At 53.4% G+C, this 18857-nt stretch overlaps 1 protein-coding gene across 1 annotated transcript in view; it reads right to left on the minus strand.

Annotated features, from left to right (window-relative positions):
• Positions 1 to 11105, minus strand: part of NCKIPSD (NCK interacting protein with SH3 domain) — a 50279-nt gene extending 39174 nt beyond the window's left edge. Inside the window, 1 exon segment of the mRNA XM_050312784.1 lies at positions 10897 to 11105. Within this exon segment, the coding sequence (XP_050168741.1) occupies positions 10897 to 11067 (171 nt within the window). The 5' untranslated portion in view covers positions 11068 to 11105.
• Between the last annotated feature and the right edge of the window lie 7752 nt (positions 11106 to 18857).

An 18857-nucleotide genomic window follows, 5' to 3' on the forward strand; every position in this document is an offset into this window, starting at 1 on the left:
GCTGCTATCTCCAGATTCAGCTCAAGAGCAAATTCTGGGGTTTGTTCAGTGGGCTTTTTTACCTTAAAAAAAGATTATAGGTTCAACTGGATTTTCTGACATTTCACCTATAAGGAGGTAAGAGGTGAGTCATGGAAGAAAAGCAATTCATTAGTGTCCCATACTATCTGTAGGGGAAAACCAGCCTCTGCTTTAGCTGCAATTTATAATCCCTTCTCCTTTTGCAGCTTAGAGTGGCACAGGCTCCCCAGAAAACACGAAGAAATGGGGACAGGAAGGGAACGTCCTCTTAGGACATTGTGCTACAGGCAGCAAAACAGCCATAATCCTGTTTTCCACGCTTCCCGAGGCAGTGAACAAAAATCCTGTGTTTGTTGGAGTGTTCCATTCTCATGTGCAAAACTTGCTCCCAGCTCCCATGGCTCATTACAGCATCGATTTCTTCCATCCGCTTCCTCACACGCCACATTCACCTGTGTCAGCATCCACCTCACTCAGTGGCACCAGGGAGAGCAAATCACTGTATTTCAGGAAATCTTCCCAGCCCATATCAAGTGGGACCAATCCTCCAGGAAAGGAGATGGCCAGGACCCAGATCACCTCCATCTGACCCATCTGGTGGCCCCTCCACAGACCCTTCCAGTGCACAAGGCCACCCTGGGGCAGAGAAGTTGTGGAAGCTGCCTGACAGCAATCAAGAGGGGACAGTAACTCTCAAGCTGCATGGTTTGCACAACCCATGTGCAAACTGTCTCTTCCCCAACCTTCTAAACTCTGACAGGTCAGGGCTGATCACTCCTCACCACTCCTAACTCCCTCCAGCCCAGCTGTGAGAGGTTTGCCTGGTCCTTCACATCTAAAGAGTTACACAGGACCAAACACTGCCAACAGAGGAGAGAACTTTTTTGCTCAGTCATTAGGAATGTTTAAAAGCTTTTAAAGTGACCAGAGCTCAATATAATTTTAAGATCTCGAGCTTCTGAATAAGAGCTTGAGAACATAGACAATTCAAATGTGTTCATGAATGTGAAGGCTCAGATGCTGCCCCACATTACTAGGCAATGCTTCTAAGGCAGCCCGAGACCACAGACAAGATGATGCTTCACAAAACTGGATGCTCGAGGGGTTTCTTTCCATCCCTGGCATAAAAAATTATACTGTGCAGGTCCCTTGGTAATGACTGCACAATTATTTCAATGCAGCTGCTATCTCTTGTCATCAAGCTAATGGAAGACAGACACATGAAATCAATTCAAAAAACAAACTAAAGGGGATGCATTTTATAGTTTAAGTCAATAAAGGTGATTCTGGGACAAAAACTTCATTACATAGAACTCAGCACTTCAAGGGACATGTTTTTTTTGATGTCAAATGGAAAAAGTCTCCAGCTACAAACACTTTGATTTGGCCAGGCTCAGGAAAATCCCTAAGCTTTTGCAATAAGTAGGTAATGAATTTTTATGATCACCATTCTTACTTAAGGTGCTGTGTTTTCATGCAATTATTCTTTTAACACTCTAGAATGTGGGTTTCCCCGATACTTGAGCTTCTCCCCAAATATTCCCCAGGGACAGCTAAGCCCAAGTATGGAGAAAAAGGGCCCACAGACCTGCCTTCTGACAGGTCACTTGGGTGCAGCTCGATGTTCAAACCACAGTGCCCCACTGTATCCACCTGCAAACACATCCTTTCCTCAGGAGAAGGAAAAATGGTATCTTCAAGCAGCCTGGAAAAGCACAGAATGCACCAAGTTTACACAAAAAGAAATTGTCACCACATCAGATTGAGAGGCCACGGAGGTTTGCATTTGTCTGCTCAGTGAAGAGCTTCAACTTGATCTCTCTAGGCAGCCATCTGGTTTTCACAGAAGCTGCCCTGGTTCTCTGTAAAACCATCACAGCACACGCACTGAACTCGACTGACGGAGAGCCCTCCACCCTGACAACCTGCCCACCACCATTTCCATCCCCCACCTGCGAGCAGGGGAAAGGCGCCTGCGTGGTCCATCAAGGCTTTCTTTCCACCTCCAGAGGAAGGGGATGAAACCCAGAGGCTGAGCTCAGCCTCCTGGCCAGCAAGCTCAAAGGCAGTGGAGGAGAAGCAGGCAGTGGGAACAGTGGGAGGTGACAACCCAACCACATCAACAACTGCGGAGGTACAACCCTATGGACAGGCATTCAAGACCTTTTCATCAAGACATCGTCCCAGCTTCCAGGAGATTCCCGCCTCCTCATGGGCAAGTGCCTATTTTTGCAGCTCTTGCCTCATCTTCTCCCTCAACCCTTTGTTTTTATTCAATATAATAGAAGGTTTGGAGCAAGGGCCTGACCTCAGGTTTCCATACTACTAGGCACTGCCTCCACTTGTACTAGGAAAAAATCCCAAGAAATAATTAATAGCTATTACTTAGAAGTGATCTAATCTGAACTTGGAACCAGTGATTTAGCAAGAAACGACCGACAGCCTGGAATTATCTAGCATGCCTAGTCCAACAGCTTGGTTTATTTTTTTTTATTTTTAATTATAACTCTTGAGCAGCTGAACAAGCTAAAATATCAGCCTGTAGTGACATTTCCAGATCACAGGAAAATGTGACACAAAAATCAACACCTCGCAGACCACTTTCATGCACACCACCCAGCCTGAGCACAGGAGAGGGACAAAGCAGCACAACAGCAAACAGACCCCTATCCAAAAACACATCCCACCAGCATGAACAGCAGCCTGAGTCAGAGGAATGGGCTCAAAACACTCACAGTTGGGCAACATTGTCCCTCCAGCTGCTCCAGATGGACAGGAGGAAGGACAATGGGCTTCACAACTCAGTAATCAAGATGCAAGCAGTTTCCAAGGAGGAAGGGAGTGACAATTTCTTCTAAACAACTTCAACAGGCAGGCAAGTAACCAGGAAAAACAAACCCATGAACTTCCCACCTCACCCTAAAAAGCACACACTGGCAAAATTTTACTTCCCCTTCTCGCCTGAGGCTCATGCAAGAAGGGGACAGGATTAGCTCTTGGTTCCCTCGGAGGGAAACACACAGCTCTGCCACGCGAGCTCTGCATCGCGGGGCACGAACACAGAAAAGCTCTCATGAACCTGACCCCTCTCTCCTGCTGCAAGGGAGTAGGTCTTGTCTTTAGGACAACTCTATTTCCCTGCTAGTGTTGACAGAGCTTTCCCCAGCATATTGCTCAATATCCCTGTGGCACAAATGAGATGGGGGGTTACGGGGAGTGGAGACAAACAGATGCAGTCATGAATTGCGTCCTCTGTTCCACTTCTCACATGACAAGCTTAAAAACCCTTTAAAAAAAAAAAAAAAAAATCAAAGGTTTTGCCATGTGATAAAAGCCAAGACAAATTAGATTTGACAAGACCTTCCTCTAAAGGTCAACACTTCATTTATGAGCCACTGGCTGAGGAAGCAAAGTGATGCTCCTCCAGAAGCAGGACCAGGACACAATTCCTGCTGTGACTCAGACCTGAGGCAATGAGGGTGCTCGGGGTCCAAAGAAAGAACTTCCAGTGGGCTGCCATTTCAAATGAGAATTTTTCTTCTAAATACAGCAAGCATTTTGCAGCTCCAGACTCCAACTCACAGAAAAAGCAAAAAGCGGGGTCATCCAAGAGTGCCAGCATTCATTTCCCTGTGGAGAAAGAGGGCCAGCCCTAGAAACAGGATCTCCTTCCCACCAAAAGTTCTCACAGCAACAGTCACACAGCAGGTCTGGGAGGCAGTGATCACCAGCCCAGCAGGACCAGCAGACAGTGCAACAGCAAACGCTTCCAGCCCTCACAGTCCTTGCAAGTCCACACACAAATCCTCCTCTCCAATGAAACAAACTGAGCCAACTGTTACTGCCATGGCCAAGACGAAAGCCTCAATTTAACGTGTTGTTTCTGGAAGAAATACAATGGACATGCATTTTAATTTAAAAAATCTCTGCACGCAGAGCTCTATTAGAACCTGTGGCTTGTAAAATTTTGGTTACAGCATTTGGCCACATGGGATGTTAGTAACTGTGAAGTCTAATTTTCTTCCAGACTACCTAATGCTGTAGTTGCATACTAAGGCTGCTTGCACTTCCCTCCCTATAAACCCCTTCTGGAATTTGTCCTTCTTCCAGGGCCCAGACTGACAGCTCATATGCTGAATACATAATCCTGTCTGGGAATGACAAAGTTTAAATCCTTCATGAGGGAGTAAATCTGGGACACTCTTATAAATTCTGTTTGTTTTTATGTACATAAGGAAAGGAAGAAAAAGGAGGCTGCTTCTGTTCCAGAACCAAAGCTCTCCTAACAACAACCTCAACAGACAGGTTCATCTGTTTTCCATGTTTCACCCATAAACAAATGTAAATACCCACTTTACACCATGGGATTTGACCTTCCCCAGAGGCATTAATATGCCTCTGGCCTTGCAAGGGATCTTAGGTCAGCAAGTGACCATGATACAGTCTGGTTTTGTCAAAGCCTTTCCCAGTATGCAGGCTGTTCCAAGCATGAAGGTTACTCTTCTCTTGCAAGGAGGAGACTCTTCATGTTGTTCTCCCATCACCACTAACACAGCCCTTTTTTCTCCAGTGACAAGCAACATGAATTCCTCCCTGCTCTTCAGTGCCTTGCTCCCTCTGTACTTCACCACAGAGCAAGAGTTACAAGAAAATCAATTTCCATGAACTTTCTGGTTTGTTGGTTTCAATACAAATCTCTCCTCCTCTGTTTTGTTTTTTTCTAGTAAGAGTTCACCTGATAGTATGCTGGAAACCCTGAAAGGAAACACAAGAATGTGATCCTGGGAAGAGATGCACAAGCACAAACATAGAGCAGAATGCTCCTAGTTCAAAACTGCCAGTTCTTCCCGTTGCAACAAGAAGGTGATCAGTAAAATTGCAAGATAACAGCCCACATCACCAATGCTGCTCATCCATGGGCATCCAGGTCACAAAGGCAAATTTTATCTGATATCAAAAAGCCTAATTATTTTTAATCAGAGTAAAAGTGAGAACGTGTTTTCACAGTCAAGGCTAAAGATCATTACCATAGTTCTACTTTAATCCTTCTGGACCGTGAAAGATTGTAGAACTTCTGGCTGAAATTTCAAGTCTTTAGCTACAGTAATTAGAAATGGTTATAATTCCCCTGACTGTGTAATTTAGTCTCAAGAATAAAACTTCATCTCAAAGCATTAGCAGCTCTGACATGATAGCATCTCTGCTATGGTGAGAGCCCAGAGAAAAACGTTTCATTCTTTCACTTTCTTGCATGCATCAAGAAATGCAGCATCAGCTATAAAGCGCTACCAGCTGCTTATTCTCCAAAATAAAACTTTATTTTTAGCCTAAGCACTTACTCAGGATCTGCGAGTATTGCGATTAAGCTCTCACGCCCATTGAAAGCTCTGTCAATTCTGCAGCAGATGACAAATAACACTGCAGGCTCCAGTGCAGGGGGTGGTCCGTACAACACTCTGTACAATGATCACCTTCTGTCCGGGAGCAGCAAGAGCCAGGGGTCAGGAGCACCGGTTTTAAAACTGGATTTTGTGTAGCTGGAGGGAAAAACTCTTGCAGCAGAGCACAATTGCAAAATCTGTTTCATGCAACTGGGGATTTGCTATCAGAATGTCTCATGATCTGATATGATAGCACTGGAACAGGCTGCCCAGCGAGGTTGTGGAGTGTCCCTCTCTGGAGGCATTCCAAGCCAACCTGGATACATTCCTGTGTCACCTGCACCAGGTGACCCTGCAGGAGGGTTGGACTAGATGATCTCCAGAGCTCTCTTCCAACCCCAACAATTCTGTGATTGGCACTGTACAACCAGCTGGGGTGCTGGAACTAGGTGATCTTTCCAGTCCCTTCCAACCCAAACGGTCCTACGATTACCTCCTTGCTCCACAACCACCATCATCCCCATGCTTCCGTGCTCCAAACCATCATCTCCATGCTAGTGTGGAGGGTTTGGCAGCACCTGAGCTATCCCAGCTCGCTGCTTCCACAGTGCTCCTACACGACACCAGCCTCGGCACGTGCTGCTCCAGCACCGAACCAATGCACGTGCTGGGCTGGCAGAGAATCAACGCAATCAGAAACAAAGAGTTTTCCAGCAAGCCAGTGAACTGAATTAACTGAGAGTGGGGCTGACAAGAGCAGAGGCAGCCCAGGGGAAGGCTGGAGCACAGGGCCAGGTGTAGGATGTGGGATCAGGCTGATGGAGTGGCCAGGAGGTGCCAGACCCACATTTTTGAGCCCTGGCACGCCCTGGTCTGCAAGGAAAGGCAGCTCCTACACTACCTCACTCTGCACCACGCAATTCCAATCCTGAACCTGGTTTAATTCTACAACACAAACCAGGACAGAAAGGTTTTGGGAAACAGAGAGCACTCAAATCTCACTCTTTACAGAATCCTCTCTTCTCTTTGCAGCTCAGCACAAACCACTCCTGCGTCTGCCTGGCCAGGACTACCTGTACTCTACCACTGTGCACTCGCTCGTGCTGCAGGAGAATTTTAAGTTGTTGCTAGGCTGCACAAAGCAGTCTCTTATTTTTATCACTTGCCTGTTTATTCTTGCAAAAAAAGATACAGCAAACAGCAATTCAAGGCACCCTCAAATGCTTGTTACACTCTTCTTGGCTACGTTTTCTCACCAGGCAGAGCAAAGCTTCTTGGCCATCACCATACACACCTCTCCACCCAGACAGACCTTTTCTTGCTCCTCTAGAGTACCATGTGAAAGCATGACCAGAGAACCAACACTCACATTGCAAACAATTTTTCAGTTATTCCAAATAAAGTTCAAGTAATTTTGAAAAGGTTATTCAGAGTCCTTTCAAACCTATTTCCTAATGGCTTAATGCAGCCAAGCAGCTGATTTGCAGCAGCCAGCATGCTAACCCATTCCCACTTCAGCAGGAAACATCCCTCTGCAACTTAGCACTTATTTTTGCACCCTTGGCATTTACCAATACATCATTTTACAGCTGCCATTCCGCTCCTCGGCATGCAATGTTAACACTTCCATTGACAGGGAATTCCGCTGGGTCAGCGCAGACATGAGACAAGGCAGGATCAGGATCAGCTGTGGAGCCTGGTGAGATGAAGCAGATTGCTGCTCCCATGCTGTGGGTGGCACAGTAGGAGCAAAACACCACGGCCAGACCCTGTCCCACCAGAAGCAGAGCAGAGCAGACCAGCTTTCCTGACAGGCCAAAGTGTCACTCATAGCTCAGTATCCTCCCAGGAGAGCCGCCTGCTTTGTGCTCCTTGTGCTGCTGCATCCAGAGCTGGAGTAACTCCACACTCCTGTTACAAAATTACATGTCCCATCATGACAGCAAGGTACAGACTATTTAACCCGAAAGAAGGGCCCTTATTACTTGCTAGACTCAGCATTTTTCCCTTCCTGACACTAAGTGAACCTCCTGCTCCTAAGGAAACTTTTCAAATGGAATCTTTTACACATAAAGCTCTGAAAGGCCTGTCTTCTGGAGTGACTGTGTGGCTCCAGAGGACACTCTAAGCTCCATTTTGACCTCACATTTTTCTGCCACTCATGCATCACTTGAGCATCAGCACACAGCTGGAGACAGAAGACCAACCTCATGCTGACAGGCACCTTTCCATTCAATGGGAAGCCCTGGCACTCGTGCTGACAGCTGTGCTGCAGCAGTATTCACCTGGCATTAGGTATTAGCACGTCTCTTGCTCTGTCAGGAGCTGGAGCTCTGTCAGGAGCAATTATCCTCCACGCTGTCACCAGCCAGTGCAGCGCTGGGGACATGTTTCCACTGTCCAGGCAGCAGCAGCACCACCAGCCCCTGAGTTCATGACTTCGCTGGGCACTGCCATGCCAGTGTCACTGTCCAAGGTCTCTGCCATGGGTGTGCAGAGCTGGGGCTCAGTCACACACGAGGTCACTGTTTCGAGAAGCAGTTCACTCTGCTTATGGTTCACAAGCTGCCCCTGTTCAGCAGCACAGCTCAGTCCTTCCCTCTTGCTGCTTGACGGCCTCAGCATCTATCCCCAGAACAGCACTCAACTTGAAATGACTCCTAATAACCCACAACAGAGCTAAAAGGGAACTACAGAAGGAACATCAGCTGAAGTTGGGAGTTTCTAATTGACTCAAATTAACTTCACATCATCTGCACCTTCTGGTGCTCTGGCTAAGCCCTAACTTGTTTCTTAGGGGCATTTTTAAGAAGGATTTGTTGGTGGGGCTTTTTCCCCACCTACAACTTACCCTCTTTTAACAGCAACACTGAGCTACAAGGATTTCAGTATGAAATTCTGTGAAAACACATCACCCAAGAATAAGCTTTAAATAATAAACAGGAATTATTTTTTCCTCAGGAGAAGCCAGGGCATCAATTTCCCATATCTATGAAAGCTGAGCAAAAAAACCACTGAAACTCAAGAGGAGCTCATCAGAAAGGTAATGCTCCTAAGAGTGCACAGCAACAGCAGCCTAAGCATCCCATCAGCAAGGGGCTTTCAGGAGATGTGCTGTGAGGGGCTGTGATTGTTCGGCAACCTACTGCTCACCTGACTGCACTGCTGAAGGAGCCCAAGCTTACCTTTACAATGGTGACTCCTGTTGGCCAGTCTCTCTCCCTGCTAAGCACACTAATCATTAGCGGTGTTTTTTCCCTGCTGTGGTTGGGGCAGCGTTAATTGCCTCCCAAATCGCTGTCACTAATTAGTCTCAGCGCCTTTACTGAACCAAAACTGGGTGGCATATTGTTCGCACTCATCCTGGACATGGAGCAAACAGTTTCTAGCAGGCTTTTAGTGAGCAGATGCCTTCTGCCGTGAATAAACACAGGTTTTGACTTCACATCAGCTCTTCAGAGCTGGCAGAGCGCAACAGCAGAAAGTCAGTCACAGACACAGAGCATTATGGCAACTGCAGAGCAGCAGATTAGATCCTGCTGCCTCATACATCATCAGGCAAGTTCAGGTGCTGGAAATATAATGGCCAAAACACAGATGAGCAGATGCACGGAAGGCTCTTTGATTTCCTGCTACAGGGTCTAGGAGTATTTGGGAAAGTTACAGCTGAACTAGAGGAGAATGCTCACAAAGTCACCAGCAATGCTGCTTTAATATCAGTGCATTACTAAGAACCTGACAGGTTGCAAGCTGTGTTAAGGCTGTAGCAAAATATAACGTGAGAAATTAATGTAAAGTCGATGAAGAGATGCTTTTCCTGTAAGATTTTGAAATGTGTGCTGGTGAGGTACCTGCAAGAAAATCTGGTACGAGTGAGCAGCCCAGGAGAAGGCTCCTGCACCCACAACAGCGAGAAGACGTCATGGCACAAGCAAATGAAGCAGGGGACTGCAGAGAGGAAACTCAGGAGCAGCAGCCTGGAGCTCTGCCACCGTGGGGCTTTAAAATCTAGCAGTTCATAAGGTCTTTGCTGTGTAACTAAATAGCTCCTGTAAATAGCTTAAGGGCTTATTGATACACAAGATGTCCCTCCCGTCAGGCCATCCTGCCAGGCTGCAGAAGAGCCTCAGCCTCGCAGGACAGACAGACCAAGCGGCCGACAGAGAGACCTGGCACTGCCCTAACAAACATATACACACTCCCCAGATAACGCTCCTCTCACTGGAGTGTTCTGCAAAGCCCACACCCACACTTACTTACAGCCTGAGTTACTGCTAATCAGAAATTCAATGGCATCTGAAGGAGCAGCAGCAGCAGCACACTGAAATAAAGGGGTTTGTCACCACATTCAGAAAGACTTCAAAAGGCCCATTTGTAACATTCACGTGCATTTCTGTGCAGTTACCCACTCACTGATGCAAAGAGTCTTCAGCATCCAATTCCCACAGCTATCCCCTGAGGCCCAAATGTATAAACCCCCTATGAATTAGCTTTATATGAAAGGCCTGTTTTAACTTCAGAATCCATGTTTTCCCTCAGAAGCCTCCACTAAACAGTCCCTTCCACTGTACAAGTTGTAAGCAACCTCTTCTTCCTGTGACAGCTGCATGGGCATAGGGCTCATGTCCCGGCAGCCGAAAAGTGCTCTCCCTCCTCCGACCCCAGTTAGGGCTTCAGCAGGTGCTTGGACCTTCTGTAATTCCCAGTATCCAGTGCTGTCATGGCAGGCAGCTGCCGTGGTCTCTCCCAGCCCCCAGGACGCCGTGGGTGTGCTACGGATGTCGTGGTGGAAGGATGAGCCCCCCTCTCACTGCCCTGTGGGTGCAGGGGTGCCACGCACAGAGAGCCCTCCCGGCTGAACAGCCAGCACAGAGACGGCCACGGCAGCACTGCCGAGTTACACCAACTGGGGCTGCTGACCAGGAGAGTCCAGGGCACCTGTGGCCATGTACACTCCAGGGAAGAGGAGGATCCCCCCCCATCATCTCCCAGGGCATCACCCAAGCGTTCTTCTGCCTTCCTCTCCCAGTTCTACAGGAGTGAACAGCCCACCAACCCTTCACCCTGTGGGCTCCTGACACGAAGATAGTACCCAGGGGACCCACACCCAAGCCCTCTCCTTGGGATGATCCCGCTGAGCTCTCACTTTGTCCCTGACCCGGGGGGCTGGTGCTCCCCAAACCCGACACTCACGGGAGATGCCTCCTGCCTCCCTGTAACCTCCCGACTCCCACCCCACACGGTGCCCCACAAGGTTCCCGCCTGCCAAAGCCACGGGAACCGCACACCCGCTTCCCGAGCCGGGCCAGCGGCTCCCGCAGGGAACACGGGACGGACCGTGAGCGGCACGGCCGGGCTGTCCCCGCGCACGGAGCTGCTGCTCCGGCACAAACCCGGCCCGGCGCCGGCAGGAACGCGCCGCTGCCTGCGAGGGGCGAGGGCAGCGCTGCCCAGCCCCGGGACCCCGGCCCGCCGCCCCGCCGGCCCGGCCCACCTGCAGCCGCTGGAGGTACGAGGCCGGCGCGTAGCCCGTCTCGCCGGAGCCGGCGCGGGTGACGAGCCACCAGTGCTGGTTGCTGCGCTCCAGCAGCAGGAAGGTCTCCCCGGCGGCGAAGGGCAGCGAGTTGGGCTCGGCGGAGCGGAAGCTGTACAGGGCCCGGTACATGGTGGCGGCCGCGGCCCCGGCCCCTCCGCCCGCCGGACCCGACCGGCCCGCCCTGGCCCCGCCCCGCGCGTCGGCGAGCCCCGCCCCCGACAGGCCCCGCCCCCTACAGGCCCCGCCCCACTAGAGCCCCGCCCCCGCCAGCTCCGTAACGCCCCCTGGCGGTGCCGCTCCCACCGCTGCCTGTCCCGGCCCCGCCCCCGCCCCGAGCTCCAGCAGGGGGCGCCAACGGCCCGCGCAGTGCCGGGGGAGCGGCGGGACAGGCCGGGAATGAACCCGGGAATGAGCCCGGGAATGAGCCCGGGAGTGACCCACGGGAGTGACCCATGGGAATAACTCTGGGAGTGACCCACGGGAGTGACCCACGGGAGTGACCCACGGGAGTGATCCATGAGAATAACCCTGGGAGTGACCACGGGAGTGATCCACGGGAGTGACTCACGGGAGTGATCCATGAGAATAACCCTGGGAGTGACCCACGGGAGTGACCCACGGGAGTGACCCACGGGAGTGATCCATGAGAATAACCCTGGGAGTGACCCCGGGAGTGACCCACGGGAGTGACTCCGGGAGTGACCCAGGGAGTGACCCCTGGACCTATTCACGGGAAGGACCCTAGGAGTGACCCAGGGATCGACCCCTGCACCGACCTCGGCACAGACAGGGGACCGACCTAGGGACCGACTCCGGGAACGACCCTGGAAATGACCCACGGGAATGACCCCTGGCACCGACCCAGAGACCAATTCAGGGACCTACCCCCGGGACCGACCCTCGGGGCTGACCCCTGGGGACGGGCCGCCCGGCGCCGTCCCGTTTGTGTCCTGGTGTCCCTTCCCCATCACCGCCGACTCCCGGAGTTGCTGCTGCCACCTTCCACCCATCACCCACCTGCCCACAGTCCCTCTGATCCTGCCGTGTCCCGACTGGCCGCAGGAGCATCGCTTCACCCCCAAACCCCCTCCCCGCCCCATCCCGGCAGTGCCCCCAGCAGGCCCTCCTCTGAGAGTCCCACACGGCACCAACTAGCATCACTAAATCCCCAAAGTCCCCCCTGTGTGCCACGGGGACTTCACCTGGTAAGCCACCCAGGGCCAGTCCCTTTCCCCAGAACAGGAACAGGGCACGGCCAGGGCAGGCTCTGGCCCCGTGCTGTGCCTGCAGTGGACACGGTGACCTGGCACAGGGCCGTGGATCAGGGCCTGTCGGGCCAGGAGAACTCCAAGACTCAGCTGTCCCCAGCCCCATCCACCTCTTTGCCTTGACGCTGCATTCCAGGAGAACAACTGTTTGGGCCACTATCCCAAGCAGCCCAAGACCCCTGCAAGCCCCCCTCCACAGACATCAGGAGCTTCCCTTGGGCTTCACTGTCCCTGCAGGGGGTCTGAGCCCTTCCTGCTGCCCTGGGGAGGTGAGCAGCAGCCTGCAGCACATCCCCACCCCTTATCACCCTCCCCACCTTCTTCCCAAGCCAGGGCTTTCTCCATGCTGTCCCAGGAACAAGAGGAATTTTCCACCTGGCAAAGCCAGAACAGAGAGCCCAACATGGGGCTGTCAGCACCAAGGCAGGTGGGGGCTGGTTACAGCATCCCAGCAGGGCTGGTACACACGCTCCTGCTGCCAAGACCACCACAAAGACACCCCTCACCCATCCTGCTCACCCCCACCATCCTGCTGGGATGCAGGGATGGAGGGATGCAGAAACGGAATGGTCCACAGACTCCCTGCTCACAGTGACATGGGAGTTTAATTCATCCAGGAACCAAGCACAAACAGATCCAGCCTGTGGTTATATAATGAAAGCCAGGCTCGCAGTGGCCACAGCCTGCTCCCAGCATGGCCCTCCCAGCACCCTGCTTTTCCCAGCTCTGCTGGTGAGGTAATCCTGGCTGAGCATGGTTACGGTGGTGGAGGGTGGAGTAGGAGTGAGCGGTTGCCTAGGCTCCCCCACTGCGGTGGTGCCGGGAATCGCTGCTGGGGGCTGAAGCTGGGCACATTTGGGCTGGAAAGGTGATGATGGGCTGCTTTGGCTGGGAACTGTGACATGCAACCGGGGTTGAATCCTTCAGGAGGCTTTCAGAGTCTGGGCTCCCTGCCTGGTCACGGTCCCTTCCAGATGCCTGGCAGAACATGGAGTGATGGTGGGCAAGGGGTGGGCAGCTGTGGAACAGCACTGTGGGAAGGAAAACCTTCCTGCTTGTGGGTCATTACTCTTGGTATCACCCATATCCCACAAGGCCAGGATTCCCACAAGGCTTGTTCCCTTCCCGGTTTGGCTGCAGTGTTTACCCTGCCTCAGGGTCCACTCGCAGCTGTGTCCCCACTCCAGGTGAGCCCTGGCCACTCCCTGGCACATGCTCAGCTGCTGTTTGTGCTGGAATAACAGCGCTTTGTTTCCGCGAAGTCAGCAGCACAGGCTGTGCTTGCAGGCAAAGGCAGCTGAGGGGGATGCAGGCACCCACCTCCCACACACACGGCAGCAGCACCCCGGCCTCTCCCTCTGCTCTGCACAGCATCCCAGCTCTGCCAGACAGTGGCTGGGAAGGAGCCTGGATTTCCTCCGCAAGGGCTCCTGCAAACCCTTCTGCATCTGAGTAGAATGCAGAGCGCAACACACATTCCTGCTGCTCAGGAATCGGCTTCGAATTGCAAGTGCCGGGTAATTTGTATTGGACAGGGAGGGGCAACAACCAAGGATCCTGCTGCGTCACAAGACGAACTTGACACCTCAGACCTCCATCCCCTGCCCTCGAAGCCATGGGGACCGGGATCACCGTAAGCCGTGAAGGGCTCTGCGCGTGCACGGCAGCCCCCACACTCCTGTTTTCCTCAAGGGCTGTGGAGGGGAAGAGTTGCACAACATCTCTCATATGATTGGAACACAAACTTGCCAGCTCCACGTACACTTATATAATTCTGCACCGCCCGCTCGTCAACACGTTGCAAAACAGCAGCGGGATCAATCGCTCTACTTTTAGGTGTACAAATATTATTGTACTCCCACCAGCCCTCTCTGGGTGAAAAGTAATAGGGCATGTGAGGTGCTGCGAGGACCCTGGGCCCACAGCTCCTAGCACGATGCCTGTCCTGCAGGGACTGGGGCTGTCCATGAGCAGGATGGCCAGGCATTGGGATATCTCTTGGACTTCTCCCTATTTCCCAATATCCTGACAGCCCTCCCTTCCCGAAAAATCTCATTAAAAGGCTGTAGATATGACCCCCCGATGCACACACCAACACCACTTAAAGAAGGTCTCACTCCTCCAACTACATCTGCTCCCCTATGGGAGAAGCCCCCAAACCAGTGCTGCCTGCCAGCAGCAGGCAAACCCTGCTGCTGCCCCTGCAAGAAACACAGTGATCTGTGCTAAACCCAAAAACACCACAGAGAGCCTGCTCCTTTGGCAGCTGCTTCCCCTGGAGCGCAACACGTGGAGGAGCTGAAGCCGTCGGTGGCTCTGGGGCCCTCTCTGCTCCGCCCGCCCGAATCGCTGGGGTGTCCACAGGGCTCCTTGCACAACCCGCCCCCCACAACGCCGGGGCTGGCTGGGGCCCAGACCCCTCCTGCAGCCGCAGGAAGGAGCAGCCAGCGCCTGCCAACAGCTGCGCTTCCTGGAAATGAAGAAGACAGAAGGTCGGGAGAGTTGAGCGGTAGCGGAGGGGGGCCCGGGGGATGCTGCGGGAATGACTGAAGCACTGCAGGTTGCAAGGCGAGCCGCACGCAGCCCAGCCTGCCCTGCAGCTCTGCTTTGGGAAAACAAACTCTTTGCTTTCACACAGCAGCACCATGTTCTTCGTTAAGCTCTGCTCGTGTCCTGACCTGATGAGCCCCTTGCCAGCCCACACACTCTGCCTGCTCGCACAGCCCCTTCCCAGCTCTCCTCCACCGGGGCAGCTCCGCAGGCTTCAACACCATGCTGTGGTAACAGCCTGGTCAAGGGAATGCTGATTTTTCTGCCATCAGCCCAGCAGCAAGGCTCCCTGCCACACCTTGCCTGTGGTGAAAAACCTGGGTGTGGGAAGAATGCGTTTACAGGATGAGGGAAGAGAAGGGGGCCGGGGGTAAGGTGCTTGACAGTGAGAGCACAGGGTGGCCTGCAATGTGCAGGACCATGCCTGGACTCCCCATGGTGTCCTTCCAGCTGCAGGGATGCCAGGATGAAGGAGATGCTCCTGGGTTCCCCTCTCCAACCAAACCAGTGCTGCCTTGCCCAACACCACCTTTCTCATGTCCTTCCCCTGTTGCATGTGTCGGCCTGGGAAGAGCTACAAAGCGAGGAGTTGCCTGGGGAGCAGCAGCAGATCCTGGCCCTGCAGGCTGAAAGAGCTCCTCTGCTTTCCTTTCAAAGATAAACTGAAAAGACTCCACAGGGCCAATGCAGCCTGTCACAGCTTGGCTGGTGGGGACATTGCTGTGGTGCAAACCCAAGAAAGAGAAGGGAACAGAACCCATCGCTTCATCTGGAGCCTGGCATGGCAGGCACCAGCCTCCATCGTGTGAGGCTGCTGCCAACATCACCCTTTGCTGCCCACACAGTTTGGGGGGCAGAGGGGATGGGGACTGTGTCCCTGCTTTCACCCCTTGCCTGAGTGGGAGCCCTGGGCATGTGGGTGGGTGCAGCAGGCCCTGGTGGGCAGGTGAGGAGTGCTGGGACAGGGATCCCCACTGAAGGAACAGGGTGCTGTCAGCGTGGTGGGGGCTGTCTCCAGGCACCCCCACCAGAGTTTTCTCTGCTCTCATCCAGGTGGTGAGTTTCAGCCTTTGAGCAAAGGCCAGGGAAAAGTGGCTGGGAGAGGCCCCTTAGCAAGCTCTCATTTCCATACAATTGAGGGAAGGTGGCTTTGCCCTGGCACTCCCAGCCAGGGACACAAGCCATTCCTTGTCCCCTCTGCCCTGCTCTGCGTGACTCCAAGGCTGGGGCACCACTGCAGCTGGCCACAAGGCAGCACAGGTCCCGTGCCAAAGGTAGATTCCTGCATGGGATGGACAGACAGCAGCCCCTAGTCCCACTATGGCATCACCATAGAAGAAGATTAATTAGTGTCCAGTTGCACAAACTGAGCCCACCACCATTAGACACAGGGAAGGTAGAGCTGCTGGGACGCACAGAGCACCCTCTATCCCTGGGGCAGTGGGTGGCACAGAGGCTTCAGGGCACAGGGTCCCTATGCCCCTGCACACTGAGAGCCACTGTGTCCCCACAGGCTCAGGGCAGCAGGACGTGCCCCATGCCTCGCTGGGGCTGAGGCACTTTGCAGCCCTGGGGCCATGGGGTGAACCACTCTCCCTTGGGCAGGGATCACAATGACATCAGGCTGCTGCCCTTTGGGGATGTTACTGCCCAGCCACAAGGAAATATTTTGTTCTTGCTCCATAAAAGACATCTGTGTGTCCCTCCCTGCTGGCAGGGACCCAGCTTGGGGGGAAGAAGTACAGCAGCTACACAAGAGGCAACAGCACAGGATGGGGACAGCACAGGGATAAAGATGCCCTCTCCTCCAGGTTCAGAGTCTCTCCCCTGCCTCTCCTTGCTTCTGCCCTGCCCAGCTCCAGTGCCAGGGAGGCCACCTACCAAAACATCCTGGCAGGTCCACAGACCCCTGCTCAGCCCCCACCTCAGTCCCTAGCACCTTGCCATCAAAGCAGAGCTCAATTCACTGGAGAAACCAGTGCCAGCTGCAGGAATGCATTTCATCTCCAGCCAGCTGACGCGTGGCAATTCCCGGCAGCCACCCCAGTTTTAGGCTAGAAGTGACCTATTTACATAAGGCAACCTCGCCAAAAGCCTGGGGCTGGTGCAGCATCCCACAGGGGCAGCCGTGGGGAAGAAGCAGGAGTGGGTGCCGGGGGCCAGGGCCCAGCCAGGCTGAGCCATTCGCTGTCTCTCCCCAGCCCCTGCAAAGCCCCCAGTGCAGGGTCAGGCCTAGCATGTTGCAGCCACCCTGGGGGATGGTCTTGCTAGGGCTGGGCTGGCAGGAAAAGGTGGGTCCTTTCTGAGCATCAGGAAGCAGACAGGGAGGAGACCAGACACAGGGGAGCCTTGAGGAACAGAGACGTGCGCTCAGCAGTGTCCTCCATGGAGCAGAGGCTGCAGCAACGCAGAGCGGGGTGTCCCTGCCAGGGCACAGGCTGTCCCAGTTCCTGTCCCCCCACCCAGCTGCAGGGCTGCTCTGCAGAGGTGCCTCTGGCTCAGGGTGCCCCAGGACCCAGGCTCAGGAAGCCAGCCCAGCTGCCCTTCCCAGTGCTCCTGCTGGCACAGCCAGCACCAGTGGAAGCTGACCACCCAGGGAACACCAGAGCTGTGGGGAGCCGTGTTCAGAGCACACAGAGCAAGGGCAGGATTCATCCCTGGAAGGTAGATGCTTTCTGCAGAGGCAGAAGCACCAGTTCTCATGGCACAGATCTCCAGCCTACTGGAGGTTTTCTCTCACAAGGGCATGGAGACCGGGCTGCTTCATCACCACCCTGCTGCCAGCCCTGGCCCAGAGGGTCATCTCCAGAGCTTCTTCCTCCAAGGTCAGCCTGATGCCACAGCAACAGAGGAAAAACAGGAACAAAAAAGCCCTTGGGTCTCTTCCCCAGCCCAGGTGCTCCTCTCCCATTATTCCATCACTCTGTCCTTCACCATGGCCCAACAGGAGGGTGATCACACACCCCCTCCCCAGCCCCACACCCTGCTCATCCCAGTACTGTCCTCTGAGAAGCCCAGGCACAGGGCCAAGGGGCAGGCCAGCCGTTTGCAGGGACCGTGGGAACCCTATTCCCATCCCGGCACGTCCCAGGCTGGCAGTTACACAACTGCCTTTCCACAAACACAAGGAATTACTCAGAAGGATTTGTGCAGAACAGCATAGAAGGAAAACAAACCTGCTCTTGAACTTTGCAAGATATTATGTCATTCAGAGGGACTTGCATCGGGGTTGCCCACTCTTCAACCTTCGAGGACATGGTGCAAGCAAGGCATCTTTCCTCCTGACATTTTGCTCTTATATCCTTTAAAGTGACTAATGAAAAGAAGTCTCCTCTGTCACTGCTCCCTCACTCCCACTGCTGCAGCCCAGGAAGCTCCCAACCACCTTGTTGTTGCTTTGCAGCACTGGCACAGCCTCTCTTAATCCTCAGACAATATTGGCAAAAGGATTTTAGCAGCACAGGCCAGAGCCCACAGGGGCAGGTCCCTCCATCTTCCTACAGCAGCACCAATTCCACCTGGGGTTTTGTTACCATGACATATGGACCCCCAAGTGCTCCAGGTCCGGCTGCTGACACCGCACTGCTCTGAGACCAGGTCTAGACCAAGCTTACCCTGCTGGCAGCATTTCTGCAAGGGCAGCTCCCTGCCTCCAGCCTGGGCCCTGTCTGCAGGCAGCAAAACAAAGAGGACTTGTTCTGGAGGCAGCTTGCATCAGAGCAAATGCGATTGTTCTCATCGGATTTTATGAATTCCCTCCAGACTTCCTACGTAACACAAGTACATTAGGGGGACTTTATCCCTGCTAATTTCAGACCTCAAAGTCAAACCGTGTGTATCAGATGAATCTGCACAGGCAGGCTTATTCATAAGCAGCAGCAGTGATAGGCGACCACAGCGCCTGCCAAGAGGCTCGTCATTAGCTCGTTAGCAGAGGGCATCGCATCCTAAACTGGGGAACTGAAAGGGAAACGTCATCTTGCAGCCACGGTCCCTCTCCCTGTGCCAGGCACATCTCAGGAATAGCAGGCAGGAGCACTGCTGATCAATGCCCAAAGCATTTTGTAGTTGAGAGTGCCAAGAATAAATGGCCCCATCCTT

Source organism: Myiozetetes cayanensis, unplaced genomic scaffold (assembly GCF_022539395.1).
Source record: "Myiozetetes cayanensis isolate MyiCay16 unplaced genomic scaffold, myiCay2020 scf18, whole genome shotgun sequence".
Lineage (NCBI taxonomy): Eukaryota > Metazoa > Chordata > Aves > Passeriformes > Tyrannidae > Myiozetetes > Myiozetetes cayanensis.